Source organism: Cygnus olor, chromosome 8 (genome assembly GCF_009769625.2).
Source record: "Cygnus olor isolate bCygOlo1 chromosome 8, bCygOlo1.pri.v2, whole genome shotgun sequence".
Classification (NCBI taxonomy): Eukaryota; Metazoa; Chordata; class Aves; order Anseriformes; family Anatidae; genus Cygnus; species Cygnus olor.
The window spans coordinates 9,301,616-9,324,056 of NC_049176.1; the positions used below are offsets into that span (position 1 = coordinate 9,301,616).

At 42.4% G+C, this 22,441-nt stretch overlaps 1 protein-coding gene across 1 annotated transcript in view; it reads left to right on the plus strand.

Annotated features, from left to right (window-relative positions):
- Positions 1 to 22,441, plus strand: part of NOTCH2 (notch receptor 2) — an 85,611-nt gene that overhangs the window by 57,742 nt on the left and 5,428 nt on the right. The window contains exons 17-30 of the mRNA XM_040565961.1: positions 182 to 410; positions 2,834 to 3,035; positions 5,787 to 5,940; positions 6,908 to 7,092; positions 7,929 to 8,061; positions 10,407 to 10,652; positions 12,752 to 12,864; positions 13,418 to 13,947; positions 14,730 to 15,077; positions 15,329 to 15,471; positions 16,214 to 16,424; positions 17,277 to 17,373; positions 17,916 to 18,084; positions 21,853 to 22,154. Of these exons, the coding sequence (XP_040421895.1) occupies positions 182 to 410; positions 2,834 to 3,035; positions 5,787 to 5,940; positions 6,908 to 7,092; positions 7,929 to 8,061; positions 10,407 to 10,652; positions 12,752 to 12,864; positions 13,418 to 13,947; positions 14,730 to 15,077; positions 15,329 to 15,471; positions 16,214 to 16,424; positions 17,277 to 17,373; positions 17,916 to 18,084; positions 21,853 to 22,154 (3,062 nt within the window). The remainder of the gene's footprint in view (positions 1 to 181; positions 411 to 2,833; positions 3,036 to 5,786; positions 5,941 to 6,907; positions 7,093 to 7,928; positions 8,062 to 10,406; positions 10,653 to 12,751; positions 12,865 to 13,417; positions 13,948 to 14,729; positions 15,078 to 15,328; positions 15,472 to 16,213; positions 16,425 to 17,276; positions 17,374 to 17,915; positions 18,085 to 21,852; positions 22,155 to 22,441) is intronic.

The following is a 22,441-nucleotide window of genomic DNA, read 5'->3' on the forward strand; positions in this document are numbered from 1 at the left end:
AATTCATTATTGGTGATACTTTGCAATTATCTCTTCCATAAAGTGGCTTAGGAAAACTTGCAGTTTGTTACCCTCTGGGCTGTGTAATACTTTTTTTTTTTTCCCCCCTAAAGGCTACAAGTATAGGCCTGGGTTTTTACTGTTATCCGCTTTGATGCTTAATGTCATGCTTCTATTTTAGATCCCTGCCAAAACGGAGCTTCGTGTGTGGATGGGATAAACTCTTTCTCATGCATCTGCCTACCTGGTTTTCATGGAGATAAATGTCAGACAGATACCAACGAATGTCTGAGTGAACCATGCAGGAATGGAGGCACGTGTACCCACTATGTCAACAGCTACACATGCAAGTGTCAGCCTGGGTTTGAGGGAACCAACTGTGAGAACAACATTGATGAATGCACTGAGAGGTGAGAACTGCAGTGCTGTACTGAAGAGCCACAAAATGTGTGCTTGTGAGTTGAAAGCACTTTTTAAAGATGAGGATCTGCTTTCCTGCCTTCTGTCATTGAGACATGCTCGCAATACACGTAAGGAAAACTTGCTTACCTTGTGCAGGATACCAGCTGAAAGATAGCTGCCTGTCAAAGTTGGTCTTGTGTTTGCAAGGCTTGTTAGATGCTTAGTTCCATTGTTAGAAGCTTAGCTCCAAAGCTTAGAGGAATATGACAGTGTTTAACAAATGTTAAGACAGTAACAGATGTTTTATTAACTTAATAAAACAAATAAATTGTGTTTTTGGTAAGAGCGTTATTATAAAAGATGGAAATGAATTGACTGATTATGAACAACTACTGTGTTGAGAAATAGAAAAACAGCAAAAATGGTAGCAACGGCCAACTCTCAGAAAGGCAAGAAAGTTAAATTAGCACTGAGTTCAGTGCAAATAATGGAAGCCAAAAGGTAGGAAAAACTATGGAGAGGCAACCAAGCATTAAAGGCACTAAATCCACGAATTTTGTACTGGAAAGGTTTAATCATCAGAGAAACCTTTTAATGCTCATAAATTAGTTGGGGATTAGCAGTGTTGAGAATAGAAACAGATCATTTTAAGAGAGAGGTAGGGAACTGAGATAAAATGCTCAACAGCTTGTCTATGTGTAGTTGGTTCACTTGGTACTCTTTAAAAACTCATTGAGGGTTAAATCTCTGTATCCATCATCTTTCTGCATATTTATTTTAAGCTTCATTAGGATGGATGTAAGTAACTTTAGATTCTCAGATGGAAACAATTTCTAATACAGCCTGAAATGATTTAAAAAACAAAATATCTTCTGTTCAATCTGGTTCCAGTAAATAAGGTGCCTAAATGTAGAGCTCTTGCTATTCTCATGCATTTTTTGTTTGCAAAGCGAAGATCTTTCTTATCTTTTTTAAATTGCAGTTGTGGGGGAGGAAATATTTTAACATCTTAAGAATAGGATTGTGTCACTGATGAGGGTGTGTTTAATTTGCACAACAGTTGTTTAATCAAGTGAAGTATGTTGGGTGTTTTAGCAGAACGCCGGGTTCTTTCTTGAGGTGCATCCTGGTTGTTTTCCTTATCAGTCAGAATAGAAACCAGTCTTGCAGGTATGAATGAAGCACCTAGCAATTCTTACACGGTCTGCCAAGCTAAACCAGTCACACCTTCTCCACCAAAATTTACTGAGCCATACTTAAGAGCATGATGATGGTTGGTTAATTTGAATTTGGTTCAAGTGAGTCTTCCTTGTCTTGTGTGAGAACTCCTATGAGAGAGTGCTGTTTTTTTTTTTTTTGGAGGTGGGGGCCTGATTGCTGTGAAACATGCCAAATGATTTGCAGTTCCTGTCTTTTCCTCCTTTTGTTATGAATGTTAAGGGCAGTTTTTGCTCCTTGTAAAATGGAATTCAGCCCACAAGGCAGAAGAACTGCTCTGATAAATAGGTTGGTGTTGACATCTCTAACTTAATTGCAGTCAGAATTTAGATATTTAAAACTTGCAAGGAGATGAATCAGTCACTTCTCTCATGGAAAGTACCCTTTGACAGTGCACAAGACAGATAACAGGCAGGAATTCATTTTGTGCACTCTGTCAAGATGATTATCTTGAGTGTGATCTAGGGTTATTTTCAGAGGAGCAGGAGATTCCTGGCAGGCATTTCTTGAGAGCAAAAAACTGTAAGGAGTTAATTTTGCATGAGGTCCTAATTTTCCCAGTAAGTTCTCTGTAGGACATGTACTCTGGCAAGATTTCTTATGATCAGAAGGTTGGGGGGAATGATTCCTTTGATCTGAATTCTGCCAGTGCATATGTGAGTAGTTTTACAAATCAAGGACTGAAGTAAGGTTCTCATGAGAAGAAGAGGAAGGGATTTAGCAGTACCAATGCTTTCACATAAATTCAGTGAAGAGCATGCTTGTGTTTTGCATGTTATGAAATTTTTCCTTGAGAAAACATACCTTTGACTCCTTTGAAGCTTAAAAAAAAAAAAGGACAATTAGTTTTCTCATAATTTGTAATGCAATTAGAATTCATAATAAAACTTGTGTACAGTTTATCAGTTTGAACAAACTATGTGATACAGTACTGGTTGTAGTGATACTGAACCTGGGAAGATTTCTCTCTATGAGAAGTTAACTCTGTTACTAATGACTCATTGAAACCCTGGTTTACTTTTTTGCTCATCAAGGTAAAAGACAGTAAACTGGAGTCCCACCAAATTACTCTTTTTCTTTAACTGGAGCTTACCAGTGCACAGATGATCCTGCAATCTGGTTTTCTGTCTCATTTCAGTTATGTTTACATACTATCTCTGTCTATGAGCTTATTGCATTTTGTCTCATTGTACCTTTGCTCTCGCTCTTGCAGCTCCTGTTTCAATGGTGGTACCTGCGTGGATGGCATCAATTCTTTTACCTGCCAGTGTCCAGTGGGATTTACGGGACCCTTTTGCCTCATGGAAATTAATGAGTGTGATTCACATCCATGCTTGAACAAAGGGTCTTGCGTGGACAGCCTAGGCACATACCGATGTATATGTCCTTTGGGTTACACTGGGAAGAACTGTCAGGTGGGTGATATTTTCTTGCCCGTTCTGTACAGGCAACTAACTGTTGTTTGAAGTGTTCAGCAGCAGAAGTTACTGGTCAGATGTGAGGCAGCAAACATGGCAAGTGCTTTTGTTCCATCAGTTTTGGTAAGAGGTAGTTGGCCTGTTACCCCAGGGAAAACTTAGTCCAGAGCCTCTCTGTAGCAGAGCAGGTGCCCCAGTCAAAACTCTGGAAATCCAAAAGTGTCTGCTTGTAAGAAGGAGAAAAATGCTTTTGGTTGGTTGGTTGTTTTTTTTTTTTGGAAGACAGGTGTTACTGGAACTTTCTAGATAAGTGTGTTTTTAATGAAAACAGCTGTTAGTTTTGAAAATGCTGCATTTCAGTTGAAGCATAAAACTGTCTGAACTTAAGACAGAATACTGTGTTTAAAGAAAATACCACTTAAATGGAAGAATATCAATCTGATTAGCAGGACATGGAAGTTAACTGTTCTCTTTTGTACAGAGTCGTATAGTTCTTCCAGGTTGATTAAAATTTTTTGGTTTTCCTCCAGTTACTGCCCCAAAACTTTTGCTGACTTTATATGCATGAAGTGATGATCCTATTCACAACTTCAATAAAAAGCTCTAGCCTTACTTACATACTTAAGTTCAGGCAAGTTAGTTTTCCACAGTAAGCATAGGGGCTGCAAACCCTTAATGAAAATGACTGACTAGTACCTATTAGACTTATGTGAATTTGACTGTTTGCCAGAAATGCAAAGACATTGCAAGAGATGAGTTACAGATTAAATGGGAAAATGTTATTTTGGCAATGTTCCAGTTTCCTTTTTAGAATTAATACATCTAATTTCAGCCACGATGCTTGGTTCTAAGTATAGAAATACTTGAATTTAAGTTGTGAAACTTGGCATATCACAGTGGAAGCACAGTGCTGATTTCCTTTTTCAAATTAGAATGATTTCTTTTCCTGTGCTTATCAAAATAGCAAGAATGATTTGAGGCGCTCTCTTGCTTTGGAACAGCAAACACCATTTTGGCTTCTTTCATAAGAAGTCTGAGTGCTGCTGCCATTTAAAAAAAAAAAAAATAGAATGGTGAATGTCTGAAACTACTGGAAAGCACTAAAATTTTGCAAGGATTTTTGAAACTGTCTTTTGTGCTAATGTGTCTTCATACCGCAGTGGGTGTTAGATAAGCATTTTAGTAGCAGTGGGGGGTGTGCTTTTCCAGAAGTACATTGCAAGACAGTAAATTGTCAGGTCTGCTTCTAAGTATTGCTAATGGAGGAAGTGAATGCAAAGTAATGAAGCGATATAAAAAAGCAGCCCCTCTGCTGCCCTAATTGTGCATTCTGGGCACACCACTTAAACTTCATTGGGAGAATTAGTATTGAGAGTGATTGTAAAGTCCTGTGAAGTTTAGTAGTTCTTCTTCTGTTATGTTTGCTTTGTTATTACTTGAGAAAAGGATTAATGTTCCTGTCCCCAAATTAAATGTGGATTCTCAGAAAGTCTGCTTGCTTTACATTCAGAGAAGTTTGATCACGTTGTATTACTCCCTTTGTACAAGAAGTCTGAACTTTCTAAACTTAGAAGTACTACTGAAAGCTGTATTGGAAAGAATTATAGATAACAGCTACACTGTAGTTCTTGTCTTAGGGGAAAATTGGCTTGACCTAATTAGCAAAGCTAAATACACAGAACAGAATCAGACAATGATTCATAAGTTATGGAATTTGCATGTAAAATAGCTACTCATTACAAATGCAGAAGCAAGAGGCTCGGTGTTTTTCTTCTTCACACTCAAATGAGTGTGATAAAACTGAATTCCAAGTTTCTTTTTGGTTGCCTGTGAAAGCACAGATTTTTCTCCTTTAGTCTTTGTGGGGAGATGGTTTGCATCTGAAAAGCAGAACTTTCTGCAGTTGAAATTGTGTTTTGCAGCCAAAATTCAGTACTACTCACTTTACAAACCTCATCCTTCCCTCAAGTCAGCTTGAAATCAATCAAATAGCTGTATTACTCTGAAGACTAAGTGCTCAAAAAGGAAGTGATAGTTAGTGGCTGGTTTATATTAAATCAGAGAGTTATTCTGAGTCCTCACTCCACTTTCGTATGATGATTTACTAAGACTTTCAGTCTGTTTAGATATTGTATGCTTTTATATATGGAATCAAGAAAGGCAGTATACTCTGACCCATTTTCAGTTCCTAAAACAGTTCTAGGATTTCAAATGGATCTCCAAAGACAGAAAAATTCAGAGAGCATACTAGGGCAAATGTGGCCAAAAGCAAGTGTGGTGAGCTAATGAAAGGAAAAGCCAAGAGCAAAATGTGGAACACATCTGTTACGCTAAAAAAAAAAAAAAGTGAAGGTGGAGGGAGTTTGGGAGAAGAAAAAGTACCTGTTACTGTTGATAGGTGGAAGTTTCCTACTAAAGTAGAAATGGAAGCCCAGTTTGAAATAAAACTGAATTTACTTTAACCCAGCCAGCTAAAGCTCTGCAGCCAGCCGGCTCTGCATAGCAAGGTGTGAGGATCATCTTAGTGCTGAAATTATGCTGCCACCTGGGGTTTACTTTCCTGTGTTTGCTCTTTCATAGAGGTACAAGTGCTTAACTTAGACTTGTGAAGTACTGTTACTTTCTTTCCAATACTACATGGAACAAATTTTGCAGAGCCTACCATCCTTTCTTTGCCTCTTGAACTTTATACTTTGAATGGTGTTTCCTACTGCTCTTGCTATAGATCTTGTGTTTTTCACTCTGCAGACACCTATGGATCTATGCAGCAGGTCTCCCTGTAAGAACAAGGGCACATGTCTCCAAACTGGAGCCCAGACTCGATGCGTCTGCCCTTCTGGCTGGACTGGTGCTTACTGCGATGTGCCCAACGTCTCCTGTCAAGTGGCAGCTTCACAAAGGGGTAAATAAGCATCTTCGGTGCTTTAACTAAAAGTATGTCCCAGGGCATCATTAATCCATGCCTCCTTTCCTCAAGTGCCTGTGGACAAATGCATTGGAAATCTCAGAGAGCTTCACCTCTACGAGGTCGGTCACAGCCACTTCTAAGCTAGAAAACTCTCTGCAAGGTTGTATTGGGAATCAGGGCTTTTCTGGTTCTCCATGACATAAGACACTGGTTTCTACCATTAAAATTATAATGTTTTTTAAGAGAGATTGAAAAACTTTCCAAAGACTGTTTCAGTAATACTGTTTTATGTGGACTGCCTTTTTGGAAAATACGTTGGCTGTTTATCTTTCTGCTAAATCCCAGGCAGGCCAGGTTTAAGACATACTGCCTTTGTCTGTGAAAGGCATATTGTAACTCCTCTGAGAAAATACCTTGAAAGGTAAGAAGACTGGCTACTAAGTGCCCACTTTAGCTACAGCTAAGACTGTCCCCCCAAGTATTAATTTCAAACTTCAAATATTGCATGTGTAAAAGATCTAAACTTCTTCATGGAAGGTGTCTTGGAGTCCAGGCTCTTGAACAGTGTCATGCAATTTTCAGTCAAGGAAATCCAAATAAGCAGACTCCTTGCCTAAGGAGCAAGGTGTCAAGCTCCGATAATTTTTGCATACATTCTTAGGTACATTGAACCTTCATCCTGCAACAGTAATACTTCAGAGATGTGTAAACGCCTGCCAGTGGTAAAATAATAATACAGCAATCCATGTAATTCATGCTAGTGGTGGTTGATCCAAACGCGACAGAGTAGGGACTTCATTCAGAAGCCGGTTGTGGCTCTGACTCACTGTGATTTAAAGAGTAACTCTTCAATTTTTCAATTTCACACTTTCAATTCATTGGGTTAATTCCTGGCCGAGCTACCAACGCTGATGGCAGGCGTGTTTCATGTGTTTGCTCATTTTATTTAACTTTGTTTCAGGAGTCACTGTGGATCAGTTGTGCCAGCACTCTGGTCATTGCCTGAATGTTGGAAACACGCACCGCTGTCAGTGCCGGGTGGGTTACACGGGCAGCTACTGCGAGGAGCAGCTGGATGAATGTGACTCCAGCCCATGCCAGAACGGTGCCACCTGCCGGGATCACCTGGGTGGATACCAGTGCGAGGTAACGCACAGTGCTCTACTAGGAAGTGTCCTAAATACTTACAGCATCATATTGCAAAGGCATTGAAAGAAATTAAATGTGTGCAAGTGATAGAATAGATTCTAAGTGGGATAAAAGCAACCTATACCTGGAAACAGTTTTTAATTTGGCTGTGGCAGAAGCAGTGCTCCTGCAAGACTTTTTTAAAAACTGAATGGGAAGTGTGTTTGTAAGGGAGGTATAGTTAATAGGCATTTGAGCTCCTTGCTTCCTCAGAGGTGGGAGTTTATATCTTGATTTTTTTTTTCTTGGTTTATATTAAAATAAATTTGTCATCCATTAAAGGAATGTTGTATTCACCCTATTGGGCAGGCAACGTATCCCTTGCCTTTCAAAGTGGGGGATGCCATCCACTGCCTTCCAAGTCTTACAAGCTGACGCAGAGAGTACTGTAGACCATGAGATTATGACATATCAACTTTCCTAAGGTTTGGAAAATGTCAGAACACCTTGGAAGCACATGCCCAGAAGGAAAGGATGGATCTTAAGTAAACCTTAAGTCAAAACTTCCAAGCCAATCTCAGTGCCAAGAAGTTTCAGGATTTGATTGCTATATTTTACAGAAAAAAGTCACTCGAATTCAGACATGCATTGTACAGCTGAGTAGTCACGTGGTCAAGTTGTGTGTTTAAGCTGTCTGTCTGTGCAGCCCTTGAAATCACTTGCAATTGTACAGCTACAAAGGAAGTCATAATCTGTCCCTTTGAAGATTCACTTTGTCTGTGTTAGCCTTTCTCAGATGTCTGCTAACATATCTGTTATGAAAAGATTACTGACACGTATTTTTATACTGGTAGTGTGTGCCTGGATACCAGGGTGTCAACTGTGAATATGAAGTGGATGAGTGCCAGTTTCAGCCCTGCCAGAATGGAGGAACGTGTATAGACCTCGTCAACCATTTCAAGTGCTCCTGTCCACCAGGCACTCGGGGTATGAAACTCAGCAATTAAGTGAACGTTACAAGAATGAATTTTCCTTTCTGACTGGTTTCCTGACAGAGTCTAAAGGGAATGCGTTATTTTCTTTGAAGAATGTTCCCAAAGTGCACTGAATCCCTTGAGATACATATTTTCCCTTTAAAAATAAATATGTAAATTAGGCTATGGGATCTGTCTTTCAGAGCTTTCTTTTTCTTTCTTTTAAAGGAATAGGTCATGACAGTGTCCTCTGAGAATGGATGATGCCTCTTCGGCAATGGGGATGGCCTAGATTGCCATTAAGGTCTCTCCCAACCCTATCTGCTTCAGTAAATCCAGGGTTTCTTTTTAGCTAAGATGCTATGAAATATACAGAAAACTTGCTTAGTTCTTCCATAATTTCCAGTGTCCTCATTTAAATTTTGGCCATGCATCGTCCTCTCTTGGAGCCTTTTGTGCAAATAGTTTAATGCCTATAGGGTAGTTGAAACTGTTTCAGCAACTTCCAGCTCTTTTAATAAAAGCTCTTCTTAAAAAAAGAAGACCAGCTACATAATGGTAGTTCTCAGTAAGTATGATTCCATAACTTGTTTAATACTGTGTTTCTTGAAAACTAACCTTAATTTCCCTGTTAAATCTGACCGCTTGGTTGCCCGACCTTCTAGTGTTGAAAATATTAAGGACTGCAGAGAGAACGCATTTTTTTAACCTATCATCAAATGTTTTCTTACTTGACTTTTTTTCCTGGCATCTTATTTCTCAAATCAGTTAGATTTTACATTCCTCTGAATTTACTTTTTATTTCTGAAGTATGTCACCTCAATGTAGGCAAAATCTCCAGATGCATGTTAGATAGGTATGAACCAGGAATTCAGTTGTAAGTACACTTAAAATCTAACATTTGCGTCCTACACATGGATATTACCAGTTATTCAGTTTAGTGTGGCTGTCAGCACATCTCACCAGTTTGGATAAGTGTTTATTTTATTGCAAATCATTGTGTTCAACAATTCTTTGTCTATTGTTCTTAATTTGGTCCTTCAGTGTAAAGGCAAAAACAGAGTTGTTTCTTATATCTCTACATCAAAGCATGTATTTGTGCTATTTTCTGTGCTGCCAGAACTTGTGATGTACTAAAGCACCCCTCCATCTTTGAAAGATTGTACAGGGTTCTGAATGTGCGTCTTTTAATTCCTCAGTCATTATTTGTTGAGATGAATTACTTTTTGGAGGTGACTTTTTTCTTAATGAAAGGAACTAGAAAAGATTGGTATCATTATTTATGATATAAAGACCTAGTTTTTGTCCCAGGCCTACTTTGAAATGGATACTTTACTGATGCCCACATAAGCATCTTCCGTATGTAAGCAAACGGAGTTACTGGAGTTAACTTTTCCCACAGCAGCCCATGTAGTGTGCTCTACACTTGTAGCTGGAACAGCACTGATAGCACAGCGATGTTTTGTCTGTTGTGAGCAGTGCTGGCACAGCATCAGGACTCTCTCCAGTGCCCCATCTTCCCCCCCAGTCAGTAGATTTGGGGTGAGCAAGAGGTGGTGAGGGGACCTTGCCAGGGCAGCTGACCTAAGCCTACCAAAGGGATGTTCCATATCTTATAGTGCCACACCTGGCAGCAGCTGTGAAACCACCACAACAGCTTGACTTAGCATAAATCAATGGTGTTAACAGACAAGTCTTTGCTCAGCTTACCATCTCTATTCCCTTTTATCCATTATACGGTGTGGCTGAGGCAGAACCAGGACCAGACCTTTTCTCTTGAAAAGGAACCCCAAAGGGAGAGGGAGAAGCTGCCGTCACTCGCAGCGCTGAGAATTTACTGTCAGGCCCCAGAAGTCAAACTGCAGAAACAGCATGTCGGCCAGGAATCTGTGTTTTATCACGGTTGCTTTTCTGTTGGTTTGTTGCCTGTTTTAATGATACTGCTACAAATGATCTTTGCTGAGTTTCGGGGTTGTTGCCAAGTGAAATGAATGGTGGGAAGCTTACAGCCCTGCAAGGGACAGCACAGGGTGCTGTGGCTATGTTCAGTCACAGGGCTAAATTGAGTGTATCTTTTTTTGTTTTGTTTTTGTGTTTTTAATTATGCTCTTAAATTAAGTCAGGCATGAAAGCTGCTAAATACCAGTATGACATATCATTGAGAACAGTCTGGATCTAAACCACATGCTTCCTAGGTCAGATCCGAGGCTTGCTGACTGCACTGGGTGTGGGTTGCATTAAGCTGGGATCTTTACCTGTTTGTATCTAGGACTATGTTTCTTAAAAATGTGATGCACACCATAGGAAATGAGGCCATGACTCCTTATCCTCAAACTGCCTCTTTTACCGTTTTGACAGGTCGCTTCTGTGAGGAGAACGTGGATGACTGTGTTTCAGACTCGGGAGTACCCCGCTGCTTTAACGGAGGGCAGTGCATTGACCAGATCGGGGGCTATAGCTGTGTTTGTCTCCCAGGCTTTGCAGGCGAGCGATGCGAGGGGGATATCAATGAATGCCTCTCTAATCCTTGTAACCCTCGTGGAAGTCTGGATTGTGTTCAGCTGATAAATGATTATACGTGCATCTGTCGTAGTGCTTTTACTGGTGAGTATTTGTAAACATGCTTCCAGTTACAGAATGATAACCTTGAAAAATGGTCATTCTTTCCCGTCCTGGCAGTCATGTTATCTAGTCACTTCCCTTTACAATATCTGATTGTTTCCTTATAGCATGTTTCAGTTTTTAAAACAATTTTTAGGGAAAAAATATCTAAGAAGTTGGGCTTCCAGAGTTGTCTCAGACTAAAGAATCTCCTGAGACGCTTGGCTGCCAGGATTTTGTCTTCTGTGATGCTTTTCTCCTTCATAATTTAACATTTCTGATAGTGGAAGTATAACCGTTTGTGTCATCATCTTCGTGGCTTTTCCTTTTGCAAAGCAGCATATGAATTTTATATAAATCGCTGTTATAGCATCCATAATTAGCTTTTGGCCTCCTTTTATAACCCTCACTCTCTTCCTTACATTGGTGGTGTGGCCAGGATGGAATACTCTGTGCATAGACAGGCTGTACATTTTGGTTATTTATCCAATTTTGAATCACAACTCCGCAAAAAATTCACACAACACAGACTTATGTCTAGCTCTCTCTAGACATCATCTTTGTCAGTATTACTGCTATTCTGCTTTCTGCTTCCCACTGGGCATAAGTTGGAGCTAATAGTCTCCAGATGTGTCTTAACTTTCAGCTTCCCAGTCAGCATGTCAGTTTAACTTCCTATGTATTCAGTTTTCCTCCATCAAAACCTTTCACTTTCTCTGCTTACCAGTGACCTTCTCTGCATGCTTTACCCGTAGTTTTTACTTCATTTTATTTATAAAATTAAAGGCGATGAGATTTTTCCACTAAATTTGTGATTGTCAGATGCAAATAAATCACAAGAACACACATTTAAAGAGTTCTTGCAGTAGTTTTTGAATGCATTACATAGACTGACACAAGAAGTTCCTAAAAGCATGACACATGACGGAGTTGGAGGCAGGATAGCTGGTAAGATACTGGTGTGGGATATTAGCCAAACACACAGGCTTAAATACAAACCATTCTTTTATGATTTATGCCTTGTGTTGCTTCTGGCTCTCATGGAAGCATTACTGGAACTTGCAGCATGGGGAGTGCAGACCTGCAGCTCCTTAGGAGGAGCAGGGAGAGCTGCTGTGTCTCAGACATGAAATCTGTCTGGAAATGTTAGGCACAGAGGGGGAGCATGCCTCTTCCTCTAGCTGTTCGTCTTCTGCACATTCCATGTTGACCCTCCTGCCTGGGAGGAGGCAGGGGGAGCTTTGCTGTGGTTTGTGACTGATAGGATGCCAGGACTCTGTGGGCCATCCTGCCCTGTCTGCTCCTGTCTGTGAGCTTTCAGGCTTGGCTGCACATGTGTGGAGACTTCTATTCACGTTTTCCTTGGGGGGTCCAAGTCATGTTTAGGTCATCCTCATCTTTTTAAATGCTGGCACCAGAGCTTGACTCTGGGTGCTGCTGCAAATGCTAGTCAGTGCAGTAAGACTTCTGCCTAGCTGACCAGCATAAGGAGGCTCTCCTTGCTCATCCAATTCATTCAGGTTGCATCTGGTCCTGAGGCATAATTTTCTTCCAGGAAATCAGGTGCATGAGTCGGGTGATCTGTCAGTTGTTCAGGATTCCTTGCCTAGTCCAAGGTTGAGCACTTACGTTACTTCCAGTGTTAGGTGATGCTGAAGATGCTCTTCACATCTGTTTGTCCTTGCCAGATGCTGAGGGTTGTTCACTCACGGTCAGAGAGTGACTTGCATTTGGATTCATTGAGCATCTCCCAAAAAGTGAAGAAATCTTAGGAACCCTTAGTTTCTTTAGTCTTGCGCCTGGATGACTTAAGGGTGACAGCAGCAAATTCTGTTCCTGCGCTGTGTCATACGTGTTCTTGAGGAGAACCCCACAAGGTGGGCTGTCTCCAGATAACCTGTGTAGGTTTTGGAATAGCAGTGGTCTTTGGCTGCTACTTACCATATGTTGTCTGAAGAGGTGTGCTTTACTTCTTCTGGGGAAAAAGTTTCACTGGAGCATTTGACTTGTTGGCTGTTAATTAGTGTTTTGCTTTGTGATTGGTTTATGATGTGCACGTGTACATTTCTCTGCTCTTTTCTCCCCATGTGTCTACACCTCAGGTCGTCACTGCGAGAGTGTAATAGATGTGTGTCCTCGGAAGCCTTGTCAGAACGGAGGTACCTGTGCTGTTGCCAGCAATATGCCAGACGGGTTCATCTGCCAGTGTCCTCCGGTAAGCACCACATCCTGAAACTGGATTGCCTGCCTCATCTCTGGCTACAGACACATTAGTTTCACTGGTCCGTTGTTGGTTACAGTTCTTCTGTGTACTTGCATTTATGTCCTTGGACACTCTGTAGTTTATCTTTTAATTTATCTATCCTTCAATTTATCTGCTTAGCTGGGAAACCCAGGGGTTCCAGGTACCGTAGGAGAATGATGCTGCCTATTGTTACCCCCAAACAGTTCTGCTGCTGAGGAAGCATGGCTGGCTTTTCTGTCAAAGCTAGCATTAAATTTTAACTTTTATTTTTTTGCTATCCTTCGTTCTCTGTGCTTACTGCAAGATTCTCCTTGTTCACAGCTCTAAGTCCATTCAGAAATGTAATAGAGTCTTGCAAGTTCCTAGTTTGTCCGTGAAGCTAGATCCAGAAAATCATGGCACGCTCTGTGATAAGGCTAAGGGAATTACTGGGGAGAAAGGGTTTGCATGGGACAACTTGCCTCCTGCCCTCAGAATGGTGAAGAATAAGTTTTGAGCCTGTTTTTTTTTCTTTTTCCCCTAGGGTTACTCTGGGGCGAAATGTGAGTTCAGCAGCCACAGTACTTGTGGGCAAGTGAAATGCAAGAAAGGCGAGCAGTGCATCCAGACATCATCTGGCCCACGGTGCTACTGCCCCAAGTTGTCTGTGGGAGAGGAATGCCAGACAAACACGGGCTGTGCCAGTGCCCCCTGCCAGAACGGTGGAAGCTGCCACCCTCGTTCTCAGCCTCCTTACTATTATTGTCAGTGTCCTGATCACGCCCAAGGCAGCCAGTGTGAGCAGCTCACACATCCCAGCCAAGAGCCTCTAGGATGTTTGGATTCCCAGTGTGCAGAAAAAGCAAAAGATGGCTATTGTGATGAAGACTGTAACACTCATGCCTGCCAGTGGGATGGAGGCGACTGTTCCCTGACAATGGAAGATCCTTGGGCCAACTGCTCCTCTTCATTGCGCTGCTGGATGCTTTTCAATGGACAGTGTGACGAGTTCTGCAACACACCCGAGTGTCTGTTTGACAACTTTGAATGTCAGCAAAATAGCAAAACATGCAAGTAAGGCATAATCCCGAGAATGGTTTCTCTGTGTTGCTAATAAATCTCCTGCTAGTGCTTTCAACAGTGGGTATTCTTCATACCCGCTGCTCTAGTCTCTTACTTTGTCTCTGTTGCTGGTTCATACTCTGCTAAAAATTCGGATCAAGGAGTTTCTGCAGTTACATTACTTTTTATCTCTTTTTTGGAAAGTTCTGGAATTTGTATGTTACATACTAAATTGATAGCCTGAGCAATGGCGATGTGTTCACCCGCCTGATGGATATGTGGAAATGTAAAAAAGGGACATTTCAGATGTTTCACCGTGTACTAGATCCTAATAGTACCACCTTCTGTCCTGAACTCCACTGCATGCCTGCAAAACCTGCATTTTTGTCCCAGCTGTTGCTACCTCTGAATGTGTTTTCCTGCTTGTTTGTCATGATTGTTCTTTCTCTTTAGTTATGTATGATAAATGTTACAGTAAATGGTTTTCCCCTGGTGAGGCAGGAGGTGCTGCAGCTTTTTCTTAGTAAACAGAATAAGCAATTCTCTTCACTGGTACCAGAAATGAACCACAGGGTGTTCTGTGCTCCCTTCTTCCACCCTGCCACCCTTATCCTGGGGTTACATCTCTGCCTTATGTCCTGAGCACAATTGTTATTTTACATCAACCACTGATGATTAGAAATAGGCGTAAGGCCTTTACCTTTAGACTGTAGGTATGCTATACAGAACGTGTATGTCCTATATGCTGCTCCAGAATGTGTATGTCCTATACCCTATCCCTTTCACTGTTTTAGGTATGACAAGTATTGTGCAGATCACTATGCGGATGGCCGCTGTGACCAGGGCTGTAACAGTGAGGAGTGTGGCTGGGACGGTCTCGACTGCGCTGGTGACAAAGCTGAGAAACTGGCAGAGGGGACCCTCATCATTGTGGTCCTGATGCCCCCTGATGAGCTGCTGGGCGATGTTCGCAGCTTCCTGCGCACTTTGGGAACTCTCCTGCACACCAATCTGAGAATCAAGCTGGACTCCCAGGGAAACCCCATGGTATTCCCATACTATGGGGAGAAGTCAGCAGCACGGAGTCGGCGATCCCTTGTGGTCATTCGCAAGCACAGAGAATTAGAGCAAGAGGTCATTGGGTGAGTGGAAGTCTTTGTATTCCCCAAGCTTTGTTACACTGCCAGCTCTTGTTTCTAGGTGTCTGGGGCATTCTGGACTATCTCGGGCTGTAACCCATCTGTGTGTTTTTTAATGGGGAAATGTAAAGTCATTGCAATTGCCAAATTCATTGCTGGGGTGGAAAGATTAACCTAAAAGGCCACAGTTTAACCTAGTGCTTCGGCCAAGTTTCTCTCGCTAACTTCCGTGCCCTCTTATTGTGTTTCTGCAGCACCAGGGTGTTCCTGGAGATTGACAACCGTCAGTGTGCAGAGGATTCAGAGCAATGTTTTCAGAACACAGAAGCTGCTGCAGCTCTCTTAGCTGCTCAAGCAATCAAGGGCATGTTGCCTTATCCTTTTGTGTCTGTCCAAAGTAAGTAATTGCGGAGGAAAAGTTGGGCTTGCAAAATGCATGCACCTGTTACTGATCATCATCTTAATAAGTCTAACTGTTCAGTGTGGTTTCTGCTCCGAGGGGTCATCATCTCTTTAGTAAGGCAGGGCATTTAAGATCGGAGCCTAATCATTTTAATACATGGAGAAACAGTAATCTTCCATGTGCTGCAGTGATCTTGTCTGTCCTAGAAATTACTCCTGTGCTCTAAGCCATGAATTCAGTGAGAAAGGTGCCATTGAAGAAAAGTTGGTGCTGGAGCATTTCTCTGTCTAGCAGGTGTTTTTTCCTCTGGCAGAACGTAATTGCCTTGATTTCTGCTCCCCACTCCCTCAGCTGCAACCTTTTTCTAGAGGGCTGATAACACTATTCCTAGTTGAATCATGCTCATATCTTTATGTAGATTAGCACACTGATTCAGGATGGCTGTCTTCAGCCAGCAGGAGGGACCCTTGAGGGAGTAGCAAGATCTTCAGTTCAGCAGCCATATACTCTAGAAATACTTAGAGAAACAAGATCAAGGGAAGCCAAACAAACATATGATATATTCTTAAAACAATCGTAGCAGAGGCTAAAATTCGTCAAGCTTTGTTTCTATGAAGTGACATCTTTAGAACAAATATCCTCTGTGGGGGGAAAAACTGAGCAAGAAAAAGTTTGTAGATTTGAGATTGTTGCCTCAACTTTGCTAATCTCATTGTACCTTAACTGGAATTTTTAGGTGAGCCCTTGTTACCACCGAAGACCCAGTTGCTTTACCTACTTGCTGTGGCAGCTTTGATCATCCTCTTAATCCTTCTCTTGGGCGTGATGATGGCGAAGCGTAAGCGCAAACATGGCTCACTGTGGCTCCCAGAGGGCTTCATTCTGCGCAGGGATCCTAGTAATCATAAGCGCAGAGAGCCGGTTGGGGAAGATGCAGTTGGACTCAAGTAAGTTTGCATTTAGGCTACTGACCACGTGTTAGTTGGCATGTTAGAGGATTTTAGGAACACAGTTGATAAATCTTTCATTAAAGATGCTTAACTCCATAGGAAAAAATGTCTTTAAACTAAAATGTCTATTTCCCTGAATTTAATACATCTGTTTTGGACAGAAGAACTTCAACTCTAATCTAATCTCCTGGCTATGTTTGGTTTTCTGATGCTGTGTAATTCAGCAGTTAGGTACTGTTAGTTGCATAATTTCCTTCTCTGTTAGGTGTGACATTTTTAGGTTGATAGGTGTCAATGAACTACCTCGATCCATTAAAGATATGACTCAGAAATAATGGAAAGTTTTAAAAGACAAATCACATTTATGCAGTTTCAACTTTTCCACTGAATTAACCAAATTGGCAGTTCAAAATGCATAGCTCATTATGTAGCTCCCATGCTTCTGGGGCAAGATGTATGCAGTCTGATTTATGCTCTGTGTGTTGTCTGGGAAGTCAGCATCTCCAAGCATGGCCGTGTGACATCTGAGATTGCTTGCCGGTCATGGGAGCGTCAGGACCCAGTCCTGCAGTGTCCAGGTTGATAATTTCCAGTTGGAAATTACAGAAGCTCACTGCTGTAGTTGTTCAGGCGGGCAACTCTAATCCATATTGCACCTGTTATCATGCAGCGGCTGTCTGATACTTGTTCCAACTGAGATTGTAGTTGTTCCTTTCTAATTTCTCGGTCCCTCTGTTTGCAAGCTACCACACTTTCAAGCATCCCCTTTTTGCCTCTGCGGGCTGGTATAGGTAGCAGTAGTAGTGTCTGATCAAGGCCATAAAGTAACGTGTTCTCCTTGTTTCTTAGAAATCTTTCAGTCCAGATCCCAGAGGGTAACCTGGCGGATTCTGGACCAACTGAACACTGGGCGGGTGATGGTGGACCTCAGCCAAAGAGAGCAAAGGTAAGTTGTTCCAAGAGTTGAATATTGCCCGCTTACAACTGAAACTGCTTTTGTCTAATGAGGAGAAGAATTGTGCTAACTTCCAGAGTATGCCCCTTGCCCTAGATCTCCATTTGCTCAGGTGTTAGTAACATATAACTAATGATACCTGAGGAGCAAACCCTCAGATTAACACTGCCACCACAGGCCAGTAGAGAAACCAGGTAACTTCTGTACTGGTGTTCCCTCCTTACTCAGGCCTTGCTGCACGAAAGGGAAGAGAAGGTTAATGTAGTGTAATGTCTTACAGTTCAGACCTGGTAACACATGGTGGGAGTGTGAAAGTTAAGAATGCCAAGCTGATATAAGTAGAGACTTCCTTTCTCTTAAAAAAGAGAAGATGAGAATCTCAGAATGGTTTGGGTTGGAAGGGACCTATAAAGATCATCAAATCCAACCCCTCTGCCAAGGGCAGAGACATCTTAGACTAGATCAGGAGAATTTCCAGTGACATTGGCCACTTCATGAGCACTTTGAAGCAACTGCTTATTTCCTCTGCTCAGGCTGAGGACCAAGCCTTGCTCCCAGAAGCTGATGAGCAGATAGACCAGCGCCAGTGGACGCAGCAGCACTTGGAGGCAGCAGATGTCTGTGGGAGCACGTCGCTAGCCCTTACGCCACCTCAAGCAGATCAAGAAGTCGATGTTCTGGATGTCAATGTCAGAGGGCCAGGTCAGTACTCCTAAGTGTCCTGAATGTTCTGCAAGCTAGGCACTGGCCTCCCCTATTTCCAACAGCTGAGACTGCTAACGTTTAAAAACATTATGGAGTATACAGGGATATCAGCAGAACTTCTATGATACTTGATAAAAGCTCGTGTGCATTCCAGAAAAGAAAGCTGGAGAGGTTGGATCATGGTCTGCAGCACATGGGATATCATATAAACAGTACAGAGTTCACGTAACAAGCAGTGTTAGGAACTAACTGAAGTTGTCTGTGATCTCCTTTATGACAATGCACGACTAAGGGACGTCAGAATGCCGGAAGTTTGGAATGCAGACTTGTGCTGGAAGTAACTCCCAATTTCTCCAGCTGGATCACTGCAGAGATTTATGGCAGAGTTTGCCGAGGACCATATTAGCAGGGCTTAAAGCTGTGCTATTATCTGGGGTGGAAGCAAGGGCGGCCTTTTCCTGAATAAGATGACTTCTGGCAGACGGTATGCCCTGATTAGCAGTGTGTGAGTAATCTGTGCTGGAACAGAGCAGCAATGCAGCAAGCGTTTTAATGAGTTCTTTTAAATTCAGTTATATCCTCAGCTGCTGGGTTCAATGAGTTGTTGATCACCGTATCACAACTCTGAATGTGGAAAGAACTTTTCCTTAACACACAGGCATGCACATTCTCTTTTTCTGCCAGTCTCAAGTTTTTAGATGCAGTAAAAGCTCTGCTCCTTTTTGTAAGTGTAGCACTAAGGCTGTGTAATCTGGTAAGGGACTGGGTGGGTCATCTGATAATTGATTCCTGTCTTCTTGAGGGAAGTTGACTAAGAATTTTATCCTGGTCAGAAGAGCTCCAAATATGGTTCTTGTTCATACACAGAGAGTTGGTTCTGATGATCTTGCTGTTATTGCCTTTTATTGGATTATGCGGAAATGTTTCCATGCAATTTAGTGATGTCTGGAGCCATCTCTTGGTTCCCTTCTATTGTCTTCTCTTCTCGTTGACCCCTTAGCACTCCTAAATGCAAAGCACAAGGAAGGAGAGATTTCTGTGTAAGGAGTGTGAGAACGTAAACCATCAGTTTCTGCCAAGTCTAAGCTTTTTTTAATTTTCCCTGTTGAAGCTTCTAGTTGTGTGTCTGGGGTAAAAGCTTTCCAAGTGCAGGCGGTAATGTTATTAAATCTTCAGACTGCTTATGTTTGTGTCCACTCAAAGCTTTGTCCAGCAATAGCAGTGGAATAATATGATCTAAGAGCTTTTTCCTGTCATTCAGATGCAACTGAGACTTGAAGCAAGCTTCTGTAAGCTATTCCCTTCTGCAGCATCAGAAGCGACCAGCTGAGTTGCTTTCAGTGGAAGAAATGGTTTAAAAAGTCACGAGTGCTGGAGTAATGGGTTAGTAAGGAGTGGTAGGATTCCTCAGAGTAGATGTAGGCATTCATCTGCCCTGGCCACCTTCCTCTCCCTTAGCAGGGAGAGGGAAGAAACAGGCAATTCTGAGATGCAGCCACCTCTGTCTCAAGCAGAAGCCCAAGAAGGGGGTCCAAGAGGTCCCATCTCCTATAGACTTTGCCAGTGGGTTCTCTGCATCCCAGCTTTTGGTATGTTGTTTGTGTATAGAGTCCTTCAGTTGTACGTATCTGGTGAAATTTTAGGCTTTACTGACTTGCTCTAAGTTTACTCGGGGATGTATTCTTGAAAGACAGCAAACAGAAGAGTTTTTTTTATAAAATACTGCTTTCACCTTTGTCCCTCCATGCTGTTCTTTCTCTGTGTCCCCCAGAGTGCTGAGGACATTCTTTTCAGTGGAGTTATTGTCAGTGTGTAACCAGGGTAATGCAATTATAGGCATAACTGGTACCACCACCTATAATTAAAACTGATTAACTGTCCCTATTATTTGGCCCTCTTTTTCAGTAGTTAAAACTTCAGTGGTTCAGACTGGAATTTTCCATGCTGTGTGTCTGCCTCCAGCTGGATCTTTTTGAGTTCTTTTCCAGCTATTTCAGAGAACAAGCTTGAAGGAAGGGGAAAAAAAAAGGCATTGCACCCATGGCTTTTTCTTAATGCTCCAACAAGTACTTAATTGTGACAGCCTGACTGGATGTGAGCTTTTTTGCTAGCCTCGTAAAACTACCCTTGTGTGGCCAACTTAGGAAACTCTGAAAAGAGCTGCACATACCTGGGAGACTTTCTGGAGGCTGGCAGCTAGTTTTTCGAAGGATTTAGTGCTCACTGTAACTGTGTCCCCATACAGCAGCCGAGTGTGATGTGGGCAGGACAAATGCAGTGACTGAGCGAGTGCTTTTCTCAGGGCTGTAGTGCTAGAGAAAAGGAGGGCTCCTTTCTGTGCTCCATTTCTCTGCTCTTTGTATCAGGGCAGTACGGAGGAGACCACAGCCTGACTTGAATACTGAGAAGTATTCATTTGGGACAGGGGAGCAGAGCCAGCAGTGGGAGGGAGGGAGAAGCACAAAGAGAGGTATAGCTCTGGACAACAGGCAAGGGGGTCTGTAGCCATGACTGGATCTTGGAACTGAACCCAGGTCTGTACATCAACGCTTCTCTGCCTTCCAACAAATCCTGAGAAAGTTTGGTGAAAGGGTGTGTGTGCTCTGATTTTGGGCCGCTAGGAGGAGCATGCATTCTGCTGCCAGCCTGGCTCAGGGAGGCAGATCTGCTGCTGCAGCCATGATCTCTGCGGGTGGTTGATGTGGTTCCCAGCTGTAGAACGATAGTTTCTAGAATTTTATAAAAGTTTTGGAACTGCTCTAAAAAAGAGAGTTAGGAAAGCCTGACGATCAGAAGTTGGGAATATTCCCATGTAAGCATACCACTTACATTAGGTTGTCATCGCTGTGTTTATCTGTGCAGAATCCTAACTCTGTGATCACACACTTCATTTAGTGAAGATAGTGCACTGTAGATTGAGAGTAATGCAGACAGGGAAGTTGTTGGCTATAGGGTCCAAACTGTCCCCTGCTTGTATGTGGAATAAATCAGGCAGTTGCTCAAAGAGAGTCTTGAATTATGCTAGCAAGCCACACTGGAGAAGCAAAATTTGTGCTCACCTTTGCAGAGCTCCAGTTAGCACAGTGCTTCAGTCCCACTGCCATCTCAGTCCCTCTTACTTTCTAGGTGCCTAGGGTGTGTGTGGTAAAGTGTCTTACAAGCAAGGTGAAGTTGATTCAGGCAGTCATACTAGGGCGTTTTTCAGCTTTAAGTGCCTCACTTGGCCAGCTTCAGCGTCCTTTTAATGAAGACTTCGGTGCGTAATAGATATGAAGGTTTTTGTCTGTGTTTCTCTTCAGGTTGTGAAATGCCACCAATAATCGCGTGTTAGCTGTCCAGTATTTTTCCTCTATAAATCATTTATTTTCCCTAGGTATGTTATTACATCATCTGCATGAATAGTTATACTTAGACACTTGAAGTTTTTGATTTTATAGCCCTTGCTTCTCCTTACAAACTTAGCTAGCCTGTACGTTTTCAGCAAGTTTTCCACTTTAGCAGCAAACTTGTTTTGTTTCATAATGATACTTATTTGAGAATTATCTGAGTTCTGTTGTGGTTGGATTTAACTATCAGAGTTCTGCTTGGAAGGAAAACAGGTCGTTAACTCTGGGCTTTAAGTTAGGAGAACAGGCTTGTGCTGAAGTGACCGGAGGGGCTGTCTCTAGCTGTCAGTGGTCAAGGTGAGGCAATGTGCTGGGGGGAGGACTTCCGTCCTCTGCTGTCACCGTTATGTTAACGTGATCACATCTCTTCTGTTCGCAGATGGATGTACTCCTCTCATGCTGGCATCTCTGCGTGTGGGCAGTTCCGATATTAGTGAGGATGATGAGGATGCAGAAGACTCCTCAGCAAATATAATAACAGATCTGATCTATCAGGGCGCCAACCTGCAGGCCCAAACAGACCGCACTGGGGAGATGGCGCTGCACCTAGCAGCCCGTTATTCAAGAGCAGATGCTGCAAAACGTTTGCTGGATGCTGGTGCGGATGCCAATGCACGGGACAACATGGGACGGACTCCCCTGCATGCAGCTGTAGCTGCTGATGCCCAGGGCGTCTTTCAGGTACAGCAACTGAAGAACCTCTTTTAGAGTGTTTGTGCACTGTAATATAAGAGTCTTTCCAAGCTGTGCTCTGTTCACTCCCTGCCTTGCTCTCACATCTTCCACAGTGTGATGGCCAGGTGAAACCGTATTTTAGATGCAGTTTCCTCAGGTATTCTCAGCCTGAAGAGCTCAGCATGCATAAATTGTCTTGCATCTATTTATTAGGTCTGACTGCATCTATATCACTTACTTGTTATCTGGGTTCTTGCATTTCATTGCTCAGGCTGCTTTTTCATCATAAAGTT